The sequence below is a fragment of the Ciconia boyciana genome, chromosome 23, assembly GCF_034638445.1.
Source record: "Ciconia boyciana chromosome 23, ASM3463844v1, whole genome shotgun sequence".
NCBI lineage: Eukaryota > Metazoa > Chordata > Aves > Ciconiiformes > Ciconiidae > Ciconia > Ciconia boyciana.
Genome location: NC_132956.1, coordinates 6,456,830 through 6,474,466, shown reverse-complemented (window position 1 = coordinate 6,474,466; position 17,637 = coordinate 6,456,830). Strand labels below are relative to the sequence as shown.

The 17,637-nt window shown below is 54.7% G+C and overlaps 1 protein-coding gene across 1 annotated transcript in view; it reads right to left on the bottom strand.

Moving 5' to 3' along the window:
- Positions 1-401: 401 nt before the first annotated feature.
- MYBPH (myosin binding protein H) overlaps positions 402-17,637 on the bottom strand; it is a 31,569-nt gene continuing 14,333 nt past the window's right edge. The window contains exons 4-14 of the mRNA XM_072844893.1: positions 11,041-11,519; positions 10,668-10,802; positions 8,599-8,766; positions 5,875-5,963; positions 4,686-4,881; positions 4,207-4,346; positions 3,900-4,059; positions 2,926-3,062; positions 2,300-2,486; positions 1,116-1,157; positions 402-531 (exon numbers count right to left, since the gene is read on the bottom strand). Coding sequence (XP_072700994.1) covers positions 1,147-1,157; positions 2,300-2,486; positions 2,926-3,062; positions 3,900-4,059; positions 4,207-4,346; positions 4,686-4,881; positions 5,875-5,963; positions 8,599-8,766; positions 10,668-10,802; positions 11,041-11,323 — 1,506 coding nt within the window. The 5' untranslated portion in view covers positions 11,324-11,519 and the 3' untranslated portion in view covers positions 402-531; positions 1,116-1,146. The remainder of the gene's footprint in view (positions 532-1,115; positions 1,158-2,299; positions 2,487-2,925; positions 3,063-3,899; positions 4,060-4,206; positions 4,347-4,685; positions 4,882-5,874; positions 5,964-8,598; positions 8,767-10,667; positions 10,803-11,040; positions 11,520-17,637) is intronic.

Below are 17,637 nucleotides of genomic sequence, written 5' to 3'. Positions count from 1 at the left end.
AGAAATTGTGCTTCGATGAAGAAGCATCAGCATGCCACAGTTTTGATGTCGTTATTTTTTTCCCCCCAGCCAGAATCATTCTCCAGCTCCAGAAGGAAACTTTTCCCCATCCTCCTCTTCCTCCTTGTTGGGTTGCATCTGGTTTAGTCATCTTCATATGTGTTTTATAAAGCTGGTCCTTTCTGTCCAAGCTCAAAAACCATATCCTCCACCCATGGTTCAGTGGGATGCTATATGAACCCGTAGCATCCTTGGCAGCTTTCTCTCCCCTCTACCTCCTCCCACCCAAGGCAACCCCACAACAAGCAGGACAGAGTGGTTTGGGGTTTTTTATTAGGACCAAAGCCCCTCAAATGGGCTTGTTTTATTGTCACAGCTAAGGACACATTCAGAGAGGTCCATGCCATGGCAGGCTGAGGTGCAGGCCCCCCCAGAGCACTGCCAGGGAGCGGGCAGGCCAGCAGGCAGCAGAGGCCATGGCCAGGAGCATCACCATGTGCCATGCTACCGCACAGCAGCTGCAGCATCCACCTGGGGTAAAGGAATGAGATCTGAGTCCTGTGAGGGCACCACTGCCAAGAGACCAGTGGTCAGGGATGAGTTGGGAAACCACGTCCCAGCCATGGCTTTAATGCAAGACAAACCCAGCCCAGCTCTTCCACCCTCTCCTGCCCCACAAAATTCAGGTGCAACCCTTTAACTCTGCTCTTCCACCCCACAGCCTCATTTCACACCCCTTTATACCTGCCCCCAGCCCCAGTACCTGCCTCTCATGTGCATCCAGCCCCTGGTGCCCCAGGTCTCTGAGCCCTGCCTGCAAATTGGGGCTCTGCCTGCCGTGCTGCCCATGCATCTGCCAGGCACACCAGCCTCCACATGCATCTTTGTCCTCCTGGCCATATTTACAGCCCTCCCTCCGCCTTGCAAAGGGGCAGGCTTCTCACAGGCTCTGCAGCATCCCACCCCACCAGTGTATCTCCAGCCATGGGATGAGTAAGACCCAAGCTGGGGCTCCATCAGCAGGTGACACGGGCTCATCCAGGACACTCAACGCACTCCACCCCCGATGAAGTGATGCACCCTCCCTCCAACCTGCAGCCCCAACCCAGACCTACCTTGCTCTTTGTCTTGCCTTCTGATCTGTCTTCACTGGGGCACTGCAGGAGACCATGGGAGATATAAACCCCTTGAACCCCTCTCGTCTTTACTTCCCTTTTGACTTCCAAAAGTGAGCCAGGGCATAACCAACCTGCTCACGTGCGCACACCAACGTGCACCTACGCACACCATCTCTGAGCACACGTGCTCCGAGCAATCATGCATCACTGCCTGCTCCTGGCCAGCTTGCCCCCAATATCCCAGCCTGGGTGACTCCCAGGTGCTTTGTGTCCCCAGCACAACGACAAGCTCATCCTCCTGAACGACTTCACTGTGCTGCCTGCATGGCTGCACTGACAGCCCTGCCTGCAGGGCAGCGTGGCCGGGGCCAGCTGGGTCAGTGCTCGCTGCACCGCCTGGAAGCCCTGGCACCAGCTGCCGCAGAGCCAAGCACCAACCCCATGCCACGCTGGCAGCCCTGTAGCTTCAGCAGGGACCGAGGGTACCGGGCACCTGCTGGATTGGAGCCCTGTCTGCGTGGGAAGTAGGGCAGAGCGTGTCTCGGGGCAAGTGTGTGCTGGGAAGCCATGGGAGGAGAAATAATAAAAACGACATGTGTCTAAGGACACACCGCCACTTGAGGAACATGCGCATAGCGTGTGGGCATGCATCCTCCTGCATGCCGAGGTGGGTCTGCAGGACGCAGGGCAGGCGTCTGCGGGGAGCAAAGCGGGGCACCTCCATGCAAGGGCTGGGTGCTCTGCTGAGGCAGGGAAATGTGAGCTGGAAAGTCTGGGCAGTTTCCCGAGACATAAATCAGAACAACCCAGGTGCAAGTGGAGGGGGTTCAGCACAGCCCCCACACGCATGGCTTGTGGATGGCTTGGGACACAAGTGCTGGTAGATGTAGTGAGAAGCAAGCGATTGTCCCAGCCTCCACCAGCACCGCTGGTCCTTTGGCTCTGCAGTTTCTGGTTTCTTCCCCATTTTTGGCCATGAATGAGGGAAGGTGATTTCAAGATGCTTCAAGACCATAAACCCAAGAAGCTTGAAGCTCCAGCTCCACAGGGCTGCCCAGTGTCCTTAGGCCCCCCCATCGCCAGGATCAACACAAAACAGGGACAAACCACACCACTGTGAAAGTGGGACAGGAAAAGGCAGGCAAGGAGACCTGCTCGTCTATCTCCTCAGCCAATCTTACCTTTCACATCAAGCTTGCAGTCTACTGAGGCTTCCCCCAAGGGGTTCACAGCTTTGCAGGTGTAGATGCCCCCATCGAAAGGGCTGGGCTTGCGAATTTCCAGGGAGCAGACGCCCTGCTCTGTCATCGCTATGTATTTGGGGTCTTCCCGTATCTCCATCTGATTTTTCATCCAGATGATTTTGGGCTGGCAGGCAGCAGGATTTATTTAATTGTTTAAAGCATGGAGAGACATGAGAAATCTAACTGGCCCCAAAATGCAGCCACCTCCCTCTGCCTTTGCCTTGGCCCTGCCTGAAGCTGGTGGCCATGGTGGGATTCACAGTCAGAAGTAGTCTGAAGAGCTAAATCTCCCATTCTTGAGCCCTAACCACTGTTCCACACTTCCTCCCCCGGTGCAGAAGGAAACAGGACGTGGCTCGAATTAAGAAATGTCTCCCATCTCCATGCAGAGACACCCCAAACTTGCCCCAGTTTGACTCAGAGGGCAGCTGCAGCCCCCTAACCTCATCCAACCCTAACCCAACATGACCAACCACCTCCCAACACCTCCAGCTACTTTGCAAAAACCCCACTGGTGGCTGCCCACACGCTGAGGCGATATTGTCCATGGAGGAACCACTGACCTGCGGGAAGCCCCGGACGCAGCAGAAGAGATGTGTGCTGTAGCCCCGTGTGGTGGTTCGGTCTGTCAGGGGCTGGGTGAACTTTGGAGGCTCCATCATGTCCCGTTGGGGGATCTTCTTTGCCTGGTAAGCAGTTTCTAAGAAAATAATTAATTCTAGGTTGAGGCAGAGCTCAGGCTCCTGGGCTGACCAGCACATGGTCACAGGGATTCAGCCCAAGGTATCCCAAAATACTTCTGCTCCCTCACATAGCAGGCCAGTCAGCATCTAGCCTGACCTGAGGACCTGGCCTTCAGCTCAGACCAGCCCTGTCTATAAATCCCTTGTCATCCAAACATGCCATGTTAGTGCCCAGTCCCTGCAGGGGACAGGGGAGATGCCAGTCAGCAAAGCAACACCGCAATGCATGCTATGTGCAGCAGGTCAGATCCAGGCCAGGCACCTCTCTGGATCTCCTACTCCATCCCCAAAATTCAGTGCACAGAAATAGGAGCTGGAGGTAAGCTCTGCAGCTGGCAGAGACCCCAACTCACTGTGTGCTACCAGGGAGAAGGATGGAAATAGATGGAGGGAGAGCAGTGCTGAGCGATGCTGGTTTGGAGATTTGGCCCTGAGATGGACCACTGCAGGGGTCTCTTCTGCTGGCCCTGAGCTGCAGGGCCAAAGCCAGGGCTGTTCCTCACCCCTCCCAGCTCCTGCTTCAATCCCACCCCAGGGATGTCCACGCCTTGATTGCTCCCAGGGGGCTGACCATGGCACAAGTCTTCCTCAAAGGAGAAAGGAGGTATAGAAGGAGGGCAGGGGACCTCTGGACCTCTGCCTTGGGGATGCACAGCCTCACTCCTGCAGGGCTCGTCCTGGGGACCAGCCCAGCAGCAGCACCACAACACTGAGGAAGCCCTACTAGCCCCAACGGGGACAGGACCCCTCTTGCCCAACCACCCAAAACCCATTAGCCAGGGCCTTGTCCCCACTTGTCTTCTTGATGTGGGCCACCCCAGAGGTGACGGCTGCTTTCTCGCTCAGCCCGCAGGCGTTTTCCGCGAACACCCGGAAGGAGTAGGTATTGCCAATGATGAGGTCAGAGATGGTGCAGCTGGTGCAGGTGCAGCGCTCCAGCGCCGTGAACCATTTCTGGAAGGAAAAAAAAGAGTGCTGAGGAAAAGCAGGCTGTCCAAAGGATGGAGAAGGCATGGGGGGAGACAGGGGTGTGCAGCTCCCCTCTCCCATCAGGGCATCCCCAGCAGCAGGGCACAGGGGCCCAGGAGTGCCCAGACTCACCCCACTCTTCTTGTCTGACTTCTGCACCATATAGCCCTTGATCTCAGAGTTCCCATTGTCCATTGGGGGAGTCCACTCCAGGGCCACGTTAAAGCCCCACACATCCACCAGCTTCAGGTTCTGCGGGGGGCCCGGTGGCTCTGCAAATGCAAACCCTCACAGGGTGGCATCCTAGTTTGCTCCCCCCACATTCTGTGCCTTGACCGTCCCTTGCACCTTGCTTTTAATCTCTTCTCATCCTGTTGCAGCACACAAGGAATGAGAAGCTGCGATGGGCATGGGCTGGCAGAAACCCTGCATCCCCAACCAGAGGGGTTCACTTCCATGATCCTGGAGATGACCTCACTGGAAGAGGAACCCCAGGGTCCCTTGCCTTGTTGCTGGCCCTGTCCCATCCCACCCAGAACAAGAGCTACCCCCAAGCAAGGGGTAGAAATGAGCCCCAGAGCGACCCTGCAGGGTCCCATCCCCAGCCTTACCAATCACTCGGATGTCCAGGGTAGCCTTGTCCTCCACTCCATTTATGCGCACAGTGAGCTCGTACTTGCCCGAATCGCTGCGCTGCGCCTCGCGGATGTAGAAGATGGTGTCCTTCTCTGTGTTGCAGATCTTGATGCGGCTGATGTCCAGGGGCTGGTCACCCTTGGTCCAGATCACCTCGGGCTGCGGCTTTCCCTGGAGCAACCCGCACAGGCAGGTTAGGAGCCACTTGAGTGCACGGTCCCAACAGGTCCTGCTGGGAAGGACGGGTGGGCAGAGCCGCCCCGCTTTGTGCAGGCAGCAGTGGCCTGGATATGGCCTCTCCCATCCAGCAGTCCCTGGGGAAGAAACTACAGCCGATCCCTGGCAGCCCCACTGATGGGAAGCCATCAGGCTCCAGGGATGATGCTGGAATGTGCTGGTCCCCCAAAGTCCTCATGGAGCAAGCCCAGCTTTACTTGCCTAGGGCATTGCAGGCAGAACTGTGCTCCTGTTGCCCAGGCACTGAGCCCAGGTTCAAGCCGAGCAGCAGGGGCTTGAATTCAGCATCCAGGGCCAATTCATGCCTGAGTATGGCCAGCGCAGGCTCCCAACCGCCTACGAGACATGGCATGGACAAGTCCCTCATCTCAGGGGCAGCTTTCTGCCTCTTGCTTCCCTCTGCTTGGCCAGCGTGTTTCAGGGCTGGTTTTCTCCATCCCAGATGCTGTGGTGGAGATGCTTTGGTGATGCCCCAGACAGCATGCGATAGCTCAGTTGAGGAGAGGACCTTCAGCTTGGCCCATCAGTGTCAGCATTGCTCTCCTCATCACACAGCCTTGGGGCTACCCTGCTCCAAAGGCAGCTGCTCTCCCCAAGGGGACCCCCACTGTTGTGCTGTGGGGTCCTGTGGTATGTGGCCAGATCCCTGCCAGGCTCGGCCACGAGCATGAGCTGAACAGGGCTTGTGGGCTGAGACAGCAGCAATAGTTAGCCCATGCCCTAGTGTGTTTGGGGTTGTCCCATTGCCAACACCATCACTAAAGACATAGCAGGAGAAAAATGGGAGCTAGGCAGGAACAGGAGAGAGGTTCCCACCCCATGTCCCACCCTTGGCCCCAGGCATGTCACAGTGGCTAGAAAAGTCACTGCAGAAACTAACCTGCAGTGAAAAAGCCTGGGGGATTAAATCCCAAATTGTCCACCTACCTGGAAAGGGATCATCATGTTCAGGGCATCCCCAACACGCCTGACATAAGTCTGCCGCAGGTGACGGGGCATACGGATCCTCGGGAGCTCTGCGGACCAGAAATTCATACAGTGGGGCCAAGGAAATCACAACCCCCAACTGGCTGACCCACCCCACGCATCCCCCTGCTTGGCCATCAAGAAATCCCACCCAGAAATATGGCCACCTCTTCCCTCTCATCTTCTGGACAGTGCTTGCTTCCCTGCAGGGCCATACCATCCTATCCCATTGCCTGCACCCCAAAATTATACCCATCCTTGAGATACCAGGTCACCAACCCAACGGCACCACCCCGATGGACCATTCACCCTCTTCATTATACCCAGTCACCCTCTTCATTATACCCCATTATACTTCATTATACTTCATTATACCCATTATCTCCATGGAGACCAACATGGGCTTAACCAGAAGAGCCACAGCACAGACTACATGGTAGCAAGGCAGAGGACAGCATCTCCCAGTTAGGAAATATTTCTCCCCCAGCTCAGAAAGCAGACTTCCAGAGGCACACAACCCAACTTCCAGCAAGGACAAGGCTCGCCAGATCTCCACTTTCACTATGCGCTCAAGGCCATCGAGAGACCAAGGTGGTGCATGGTTACTCACAGCAGAGCTGTGAAAGCCCCAGGCTGAAAACGAAGGCTAACGTCCCCAAGGGAACATAACAAAGATAAGCAAAAAACCCACTGGAGAATGCTGATGGAGTGTGTGTCTCCTTCCCGGGGTGAAAATAGCAGCCGTGTAACCCTACCGGCTCAGTGCCACTGGGTGATCCTTGTGGAGAGGCATTGGGTTTACGTGAGCCCCTCAAAAGAGCTGTGTCTCTGCCCGGATTAAATGTGCTGCAGCTTAGCTCTGGGGAGGGGGCACGGCCAGAATTAAACCGGGACTGAGAGATGGCTAAACAGCTGTGAGTGTGAAACACCGGCAGTGGGCTGGGGAGGGCAGGGAGATGCCCAGCAGTCCCAGATGGCCCCACCGACAGCTGAGACGGTCTCTCCTCTGCTCATGCTGCTATTCGCTTCAGGGATCCATGCGTCGATGCTGCCACTTGGGCTCATCAGTCTCAGCGGGACAGAGAAACCTGACCTCGATGGAGGAATGTTAATTCATGGGTGTTTTCCCCAGCTCACGCGTGCCTTGCTCAGCCGCAGAGGGCTGGCCGAAGCCGGTGGCCCAGGTGACATGCTGCCACGGGTGGGAAGGCATTTTTCCTGCCCCAGCTCCCTGTAGAATGCGACTCCCACACCGTTTCTCGTTTCTCCTCATCTCTCTCCACTTCCCAAACCCACTCGTCCCACCTGTTTTTAAACTCTCTGCCATCTGTATTGTTGCTATTTAAAATCCCTTGTGATGCTATAAATGAACTGGTGAGAGGTACAAAATGCAGTTCCCGAATAAAATGTGAAGACCAGAAGGTAACAGATGGGGCAGAGAGGAGCAGACTCGTGCACCTGACACACACCAGTGGAGTGGACATGGGGAGCAGAGGGACACTGAGGGCTAATTTGTTCCTCAGCAAAGCCAAGCAGTGTGCACAGGGCTGTATTTCAAATGAAATGCAAAGGTAGGCAAGTGCTGTTTGCTGATGAAGAGTTTCAGTTAGCAAAAAGTAAAGAGAGAAGAAAAAAAACACACTAGCGTGGAGCAAGAGCAAGTTGTGCATGGGTCTTTCAGCTCTTTGGGTTTTATACCTCTCAGCTGGTATACGTGGCTGGGACAAAGCTCAGGCAGCAGGGACAGGGGGGTTGAACTGGTGGGTGCAGCACGGGTCTAGAATGGGAAACACGAGCTGTGCATTTGGCATCTCATGCCAGTCCCCCATGCCTCAGTTCCCCCAGCCCTACAAGGTATGGTGGGATGCCTTTGAGATCGGGAGGTGAACTTGACAGCAGACACCAACCACTAAGCCACGTTCACCTCCTCTGAGCAGACTGAGAGGACGGACCCTGCAGGACCCTTTCCAGATGCTGACAGCCTTCTCCAAGCCTTTTCCTATGAAAAGCTGATGGTTCCTGGAATAACTTTTGTTATTATTATTACTATTTTTAAGTAGCTGAAAAATCCAATGTGTTCTTTGAGTAATAGGAAAACTTGCACATTAATAATTCCTTGTAAAGGAAAAATAAGTCTATATTTGCTGTTTGATAAGTGAAAACCAGCCTTGCAATCATACATCAGCCTCAGCACATTCGCAGCACCCCAGGAGGAATTCGAGTCTTGCTAAGCATGGGAACAAGTCATTCATTAGCGAGTTGAGCATGATTAAAGTTCCCATGCTCCAGGCTACCAGCTCTTGACTTTCCTTAGCTAAATAAACAAAGCTGTCTGATGTGTATGTGATGGCATATTGGAGATGTAAGCATGGCCAAGGAGAGGAGATGTGCTCAAAGTGAGACTGTTTCTGAGCTCTTGAAATGAAATGGGAAAATGTGACTCTGCATTTTGAGTCCTTCACCCCCAAAGCTTCACCATCTGCAAGATCAGCGTCTTGAGGTCGGAAAGCTACTCCATCCCACCGCAAGGGAATTGGACACAGTTATTGAGAATAACTTCTCAGTCAAAGGCTGGATTGCAACGTGTGAGAGGGCAGAGGCTGCTCAGGCTGCAGGGATGGACTGTGATTCCCTCGTACCGCTGACAAAGCACACGGGAATTATGCACACAGGAGCAGTACTTACGGAGGATCTCTCTGATAAGGACTGGCTGCTCCAAAGTAGCTGGGACACTGGCACCACTGGCGCTGACAGCCTTCACCCGTACATGGATCTTGTCACCAGAGCCGAGGTCCTGGATTGTGTACCGGGTGGAAAGAAAAGGCTCCTTGTTCGCAGCTGTCCAGTCTGTACCTACAATGAACCCAGCAGAGCGCTTCAGGTGTGCAATGGACAGACAGACACACACCCCAAACAGCAGGATCAAGCCACCAGGGATGAAACCCAGAGGCAAAGAACCCCTTCCTTGCAAAGGCTAAATGATTTGGGCCACCAGCAGAAAAAGGTATCTTAGAGGGGTATCTTCGTACCCCACTCTGCCAAGGAGCGTGGGATACGAAATGCTGGCAGAAGCTCAACTGTTGAGCAGGAGGCTATTTGCAAGTAAGAAAAGGCATTAGACCAGTAAACATGGTCACTGCTGACCTTCCAGGTGCATTTCTGGAAGTAGTTAAGATCCTTTGACCACTCTGCCAGACAGTCTGCTCCTCTTACTGCCCCAGGATAACTTGTTGGGGCTCACCATGTTCCCCAGTGCATCCTCCACATCGGGCAAGGTCTGCTCATCACCTGCCACCAGCCAACTAGACCTCTCCAACTGTTCTTCCTGCTTGGAAGGGGCATCTTGAACTCACCCCACAGCCAAGATGTAGAATCCCTCCCACACCAGCCAGCTAACACAGCTTTGCAATGTACCGAACCTCTTAAGAGGTTTCTCCGTTAGAAAACAGACTGTCCCGGTCACCAAAGGACTGGGTGTCCCAGGCAGGCAGGTAGAGCAACCTACATGTGCCAGGGTTTGCTAAGCCACCATGTGCACCTTCAAAACAAGGTTTTCATGTCAATGCTGTCAGACCAGCCAAATCCCACCAGCTCCTCTTTCCCTTCACCGCTGGCATTATTCAAACCAGCCCTCACTCAAATCTCACCATATTTTAGCCAACCAGGGTCTTGCACCAGCCCAAATACAGCAGTCATGGAGCCCATGTGGTTATCACTAGCGCTCTCCTGTCACCCAGCCAAGCACAAAGCAAGCTAGGAGAGCATCCAAAACTGTGACCTTTGGGTGGCTGTCAGCCAGCACCCTCCAGGAATGGCTGCATCTTTCCTTGTCCCACACAAAGGCCTCCTCATGCATCCCATCCAGCCTTGGTTACCTCCCCAGTCCCCAGCCCAATGATGAAAGCCGCCCACAGCAAAGCATGTGTTGATCGTGCCTGCCACAAGCTAAACAGCCAAGGGTCATAGATCAAGTTCCCCAAGGCCCACGAACCACCTGGGTCTCCCAAACCACTCCAGTCTCATGCAGCACCCAGCCCACCAACCCCAGCCTCCCGTTGCAGATCCCCCCAGCCACACAGGTCATTCACTCTCACCCCAAAGTCAAGCAGGGCTTCAAGAGAGTGCCCAAAACACAAGTCTTATCCACCTACCCCATTCCACCAACCAGCAATGCAACCAGAGAACCACAGATAATTGTTGCCACCCACCAGCCCACCTCTATCCACCATGGCCATCCTCCTTCCAGGCATGTCGAGCCCCATCTTGCTGGGGCAAGGCTTGCCTGCTGATGCATACCAGCCCCTCTTGTGCTACCCAGGATCCTTTCCTCCCTCATCCTCCCACCTTATCCCCATTCCTTCTGCAGTTCATTTTGGGCAAACATGGGAGAATTGCAGCTTCTTTCTCCTGAGGTCTTGCATCACCATCCCAGCCACAGGTCTCTGCAGAGCTGGAGTTCATCAGAGACCATCCTCAGTGGGTATGCTGGTCTCTCCTCCACTCTCTAGCTGGACATGGCAGCGACTTTAAACCCAGTCCAGCCCCCTGCTAAAGACATCACTACTATCTGAAGCCAGTGGGAAGCCCCTCTCCTCCATGGAAAAAAAATTACCATTTAAAATGAACCCATTTGGGCAAAGAAAGGGAAATGGTGCCCAGGGAAATGCGCTGCCAGGTTCTGCCTAGCTCCATCCCCACCTCTGCAGCAACACACCATCTCTCCATGCTTATGAGGCAGGAAAGCCCAAGCCTACTTCCATCTTTGCAGATCTCCACCACGTATCCATCCAGGCCCGACCGGCCAGTCTGCTCCGGGGCTTTCCAGGTCAGCGTAACTGAGTTTTCGCTCACTTCTTCCACAGCCAAGGACAAGGGGGAGCTGGGCGGCTCTGTAACAAACCCAGTGGTGAGGACAGGCTCTCGAGTACCATGGCTGTTGGAGGGCAATCACCCAAACTCCATGCTGGTCTTCAGCCCCCCCCATCCTCCTAATCCCCCAGCCCTATCCCATTGCAAAAATATCCTCGATGACCTCATCTCCCCATCCCTTCAGCCCGGCACCCCCACATGCCCCCTCCCAGCCTTGCATATCTCCCCTCCCCACTTCATGTCCGGTCCCGTCCTCACCTGCCTTTGGTTTCTCAGGCTTAGGTTCAGGGGCTGGGGCTTGGGGTTCAGCTGGGGGAGCCGAGGGACCTTCTTCAGCGGCTGGAGTCGCTTCTGCCATGGGGACGGGAGCAGGCTCGTTGGCGGGGGCTGTGGTCTGCTCTGTGGCAGGGGGATGCTCAGGGGCCGGGGGCTCTTCAGCAGCTGGGGCTGGTGCTGGTTCTTCCTTTGGGGTTGGCACTGGCTCTTTCTTCCGAGCCACCGGATCCGGATCTGTGGCCGGAGGTGTGGTTTTGCCGGTCATTGCTGCAAAGCCTGGGGGCTGGGGAAGAGGATGTTTTGGGGTCTCTGCTCTGGGATGTCCGCTCTGTTTCGGGGTCCCTGCTCCAGACCAAAGCTCTCTCCTCCAGATCTAGGATCTCGACTCCGAAGCTGGGGTCCCTGCTCTGGACCAGGCGTCTCCACTCTGGACGGACAGTCTCTGCTCTGGGACGGCTGTGCTGGGAGGGGGGAACCAGGTCACTGAGCCAGAACAAGGGCTGGGAGATTTTTATACACTTCGGCTGGCACTTGTCACCTCCCTGCAAACCAATCTGCCTGCGCAGGCGGGGGCCGCCAGGAATAGCCACCCGGGACCTGCACATTCAGCAGTACGCCCTTACCCCCTCCTATGAGACTGCAGCACATGGTCCCGGCCCCCCCGCCATCCGCCCCGGGCTCGCACGGGACTGGGCAGGCCAGGGCCAGGTCACCTTTCTTTGGTGACATGGCTCCTGTCCCCAGCACCAACACCCCTCTAGCTAAGGGCTTCTCAACCCCCCCACTGCCACCTCCTCAGCCACCCACTGCCCCCCCAAGTCCTCCCCTTAGCCTCCCCATTGACCCTGCACCCCACATGCCTTCCCCCAGCCCCTGCATTAACACCAGACCCCCCCACCCCCATACTCCCTGTTAATCCTGCATCGACCCCCCAAACCCACCTGCTCCCCCCATGTCCTCCCCCAGCCTCCACCTCAATCCCAGAACTGTTGAGGTTGGAAGGGATCATCCTGGGATCATCTGGACCAACACAGCTGCCTGTACCCCTGACCCACGTTCCTGGAGAAGATTAATCACTGGCCAGCCCAGCACCATGTTCTCCAGCCTCTGCCCTGCCCATATGACCAGGACCTTGTCCATGGAGTCTGGTCACCCCAGGACTTGTGACCCACCACCCTTCTGTTAGCCCCCAAACTCAGATTCGCCCCAAAGCCCCCCCACTGACCCAGGAAAGCCCTGTGAGTCCTACAGGACGTAACCCCGCTCACCTCCTGCCTGTCCTTGTTTCCCTCACTTGCCATGCTATGCAATGAGATGCTACCAAAAAAGTCTCCATAACCTACGGTCTAATTCCGTAACCTTCCTCAAATTCGGGTTGACAGAGTGTTTTCTCCTGTTCCCCAGCTACTTGCATGTCTCCAGGGATGCTGCTATGGAGGAACCAAGCAAGCCCAGCTCTCCTAGGTGTTGGTCCAAAGGCTCACGGTTTTGTGGTCCCCAGGAAACACCTCCAAAGATGGACATCAGGGTCAAGAGGCATCTCTGAGACAGCCAGAGCATGAAGCTATGCACTCTGACAGGGCCAGATGATCTGAGCTTTGCTAACAAGGGGGTGGTTTTCCAGGTGGGGGGAGCTGTGGTCACCCAGGAAGGGGAGGGAGAGGAGAAAGACCAAAATCCATTGGCCAGGCTGGTCTTTAAAGGGATGGTGACATCCCAAAAAAAAGCCACAGAGCTCTGAAGGATGCATCCCAGCTGGAGCAGGAGCCATGGACCCGGTGGGAAGAGGGGATGGGGAGAAGAGGCCAGGGCAGCAATGCTGACTCTTTGGACCATCAGGGTGTCACAGAGGTGCTGGGCTTGGCCAGACACCAGGCTCATCTCCTGGCTGCAAGACAGCAACAGGCAAGCACTGACGGTTGCATGGAGGCATCGCCCCAAGGACCCCTGCCCATGGTGCTCTACACAGACAGACAGCGAGACGTGCAACTGCCGATCTCCAGAAAGAGCACAGAGACCCCACACTTTCTGCTAGCCCTGCTCCTCCTGTAAGCTGAGAAGAAAGCTCATCACAGCCACCAGCCTTGCAAGTCACATGGGGATCAGGTAACGTGAGAGCAAACCTGGTCCCCCATGGGCTCTGATCCTGCCTGGAGGCTGCAGCCTGGCAGCACGACCCTCCTGCTCCAGGGAGGGATTATTTTTTCTCTCCTGGTTATTTCATAAACAGCGTTTGGCAGCAGGACGAAGCCAGGACACCAAGAGATGGTATCAGTATCTCAGGGAGGGCATGTTTCCTCCAAAACTATGTGATAACCCAGATGTTCCTCGATTACTTTCGCCAGTGAGGAGCAATAAAGTGAGGAGCAATTATGACTAATAAAGGCTCCTCCTTCCCCAAAATACCTTTGGGATGCCTGAGGGATGAGATCCCTGAGGCAGGAGAGGGTGACATGGGGCTCCCAGCCGTTTTTGCTGCCTGCGGGCCTTGGATGGGTATTGGCAGTCCCTCCCGCTCCGCGGAGCAGCTTGGAGTGGCTCAAACTTGCCAAGTGGGTCACAAACCAGAAAATTTTCTGCAGCTGCTCTGGCAAAAAAGAAGACAGCCCTGCTCCCCAGCGCAGTGATGTAAGACTAGAGGAGACTGTCCATCTCCAGCTGCCTTTGGCTCCCATGTTTTGGGTATTCCCCATGGTGGGTCTGGCACCTAGAGGGGAGGATTGGAGAAGCTCTGTTTTCCCAATACCTTGACCCACAGGGATTTCATCCTGTCCTGGATGATCTTGGCACCTCCTTGACCCCTCAGCATTCACATGGCCCATGCCTTTATGACTTTTTCCATCAGCTCACAGGTGGCCACCTCCAGACTCCCACAACCATCAACTCTGCTCAGAAGTCTTCCATGTGTCTTTCCCAAAGGCAATCGTGATGTCTAATCTAAACCAAAAATGCTTTGCAAAAAGTGGGTTTCTTCTGATTATGTGTTAAGAAAAGCAATTTAAAGAGCTCTGGGAAAAAAAAATCAATACCAAAACTCTAGTTCATAAGGAAATGAGCACTCAGATTTCTCTCCTATTTCAATTCGGGTGAATGCAGTTGAAAATTAAACACTGTCCCCAGGAAAAGAACATCAATGCAATTATTTCGTTTGAAGTTCTTGATTTGAACAAAACTTGAGTTTTTCAACCTGCTCGATGACGTTTAGGTGCTGTTTTCTCTGTTGACTCACAGGATGACTCATAGGTTAAGAGCAAGTGAATCAACATGGTTTATCATCCAGACTTATCTGGGCCACGTTACTGTAGTATATTGGCATCTTGTTTATTCGCACATTGCCAGTAAGACCAACGTACGCTGAGCAAACCCAAGCATGGAAACACTACGCTGTCTGCTGTAGATGACAAAGACATCGTGGCACGTTGCCCAAGTCCAAAGTCAAAGGGTTTCCCTTAGGGACCAGATTCGGGAGATGAAGGTTTCGTTACCCACTGCAATGGCTTCACTTGTGGATGCATGATGGGGAGGGAGAAACTGCTCCCATGGCGTCATTTCACCAACAAGGACGGGAACAGGGTGTCTCAGCCCCCCGACTTTGGGGTGAGGGAGCTAAAATGAGTCTGGCATCAGAAACAAAATGAAATGCCCACCGGTGTGATTCCTCCACCTCGGCATGAAAACGAAGAGCACACCGAGTGGGCTGGGCTGGCTGTTCCTGCAGGCAACTGGGAGGCTTGAACATTAAAATTTTAGTGATAATTTAAATAGCAACACATTTTTTTGCCTGAAACTCCAAATATTTCAGGATTTAGCCGAAATACTGGGTATTCATGTTTTCCAGTGAGAAAAGATCTCTTCCCTACAGGAAGCAGATATTTTTTATAAATTGGTTTTGACTCACATTTCCAGCCCACTGCACCATTGATAGGTTGCCTTACTTATCTTCCAGGTAAAATAAGGTCTAAATAATGAAAGCCTCATTTCTTCCTCAGATTGTCCTCATGCCACTGTTATTCAAACCCACCAACGATGCATCATAGTCATCTTTCAGCTGACCTTATTGACAGGACCACATTGCAAAGAGATAAATCTGGCTGTACCCCAAAAGCATCGGGTCTACCCATTCATCCAGATTTGCCAGTTCAGGAAATCGCAGCATTGAGGACCTGCCAGGTGGGACGGGGGAAAGCCTCGGCAGCAACGTTCCCCAACACAACAGCTGATGTGTTGGTGCGGGAAGACAGAAGATGCCTCCGACAGCTGGGGCAAATCCTGGAGGCTTTCAGAGATTAGGACCAGCCCTAAAACAGAGCTCCAGGATTAGGCAGGAGGTGGTGAGGTCTTCCCACTTGCACATCGTAAAGCAAAGCAGAGATGCTAAAAGTCCAGAATAAACGAAGGGCTCCTTGAAGCTGTAACATCCTCTGCGCTTGTCCCCTCTTGCCCCTGTCCCCATGAACGTCTCTGGAAAGCCCGGTGGGCTCTTTGCACTCCAGGAGGACTGTGAAAGCAGCAGGGTGGATGTCACACGCTGTTACCTGGGCCACCACTGGTTCTGAGCACGGCATCATGAGGTCCTTGGCACAAGCAATATGCTTCACCGGGGCAGAGGAGAGAGCCAGGCTCCAAGGGATGGTATCATGGGTGTCAACAAGGAGCAGTCACCCATAGCCTGTATCAGGGTGGGGAAGGGGACACACAGGACTGACAAGGTCCCCACTGCCACCCCTCAGTGGGATATATTCAAAGCTACCCAACGGGAGAGAGCAGGAGCCATCCCCACCTCCCTACAGCCACATCCAGCCCTGCACACATTGTGTGGACGGTGAGTCCACGGCAGGCACCGCAAATGGCCGGAAAAATGCCCAAACCCCCTGGACTTCAGCAGAAAGGAGGTGCCCAAACCCCTTTTGGGGAGGATATTGCTGCCAGTTACTGATGTGGCTGGAGGTGGTTTCTGTGTGGGGCTGTCCCCTCCTTTCAGCTGCTTCCCCGCTCCTGCCATTGCCTGTCCCCTCTCCGGGGGGGTTAAGTCAGACCTCCAGAAAACCAGGGAGGTCATATGGAAAACACACAGCAGCCGACCACAAATGCCAGCAGGGCTGAGGCTCGGGGCGGCTTAGCGCCCTGCCTGCCACATCACATCTCCCCAGCTCCCAGCAGCATTTCCAGCCTCCGTGTCACCATGATATTCGCAGCGTGCTGAGTCAAGCAGCCAGGGCAGGCGGCAGGTGGGCTGGGATGCAGGCAAGCTTTCCATTTTGTGTGTCGCACACAAGCGGACACTTACTTCACCCCGAAGCAATGACTGCAGGCAGGGGGTCCCAGGGCCGAGCTGGGACACAGGCTTGACCCCTCTCTCAAAGCCCCCAGGGTAGCGCCTGTTGTGGTGCCGCCCTGGGGCAGGAGTTTTAAGGAAGTATTGCTTTAAAATGTCCTTGTCTGGTCTAGAAAACACAGCCAGGCAAAAAAGAGGCATTGCCAGTGTGATTCAGGGTGTCTCCAAGGGCCTGTTGGGCACCCCTTGCCAGGCGCAGAAGTGGGGTTCATGCAGCCCAGCCACACGCTCCAGAGTTATCCCCATTGCATGGGTGCACATCAGCTCACACCACCAGCACTCAGCATCACCACAGTTTGATTCACTGAATCATCAATAGCCCTTTCTTCTCCAAAAGGGTTATCAAGCATTGGAACAGGCTGCCCGGGGAAGTGGTTGAGTCACCATCGCTGGAGGTAGACGTGTAGACATGGCGCTTAGGGACACGGTTTAGTGGTGGACTTGGCAGTGTTAGGTTTATGATTGGACTTGATGATCTTAAGGGTCTTTTCCAACCTAAATTATTCTCTGATTCTATGATCAGTCAGGGTGAGCAACAGGTTCACTCACCACCAGGTCCCCTGGCATCGGCTCGCAGAGCAGCACAGTGGGTGCCTCGACCTGCAACCTGCCCACTGGCATCAGGAGCTGCTGGATGCGGGCAGGACTCACGGATGCAAACACCCAGCACCAACGGCCCCTTTGGGGTGTTATTTTGGGGCTGTGATGGGATAATTCTCCTCTGAGCTGTCAGGGGGAGAGAAATAGAGAAACCCACGCAGAGATGCCCCGATTTTGTCCAGTGCCTCGCTGGGAGCTGAGCCAGGGAGCTCAGTGCCAGCTCAGTGTCCCCTCCAGCCTGGGGACAGCACTGCAGGGAGAAAACCATCATGGAGTGGCATCACCCGCTGCCCTTAGCTGAAGTGGTCCCCGCAGCACTATCCATGGGGCCACCGCACATCACAGCCACGGCATGAGGTGGGCAGCACCCTCCGAATCGGTAGCTGCACCTGGGGCCAGCCAGGACAGGATGTGACAGGCTGGCAGAAGCACTCACACACCTTGGCACCGCATCAGCCACCTCCCACATCTCCAGCACCCAGAAGCAATACCAAACCCGGGGCATTGCTCTGCCCTTGGTGGGTGTTTTTACCAATCCTGCCCTACCTCTGGGGCTGCCAGCAGGAGCTTACCTAGGACAGGCAGACAGAGAGCCCGCTGGGGCTGAGCCCGTGCCAGCCCCGCTGTCCTCAGCCTGCCGGGGG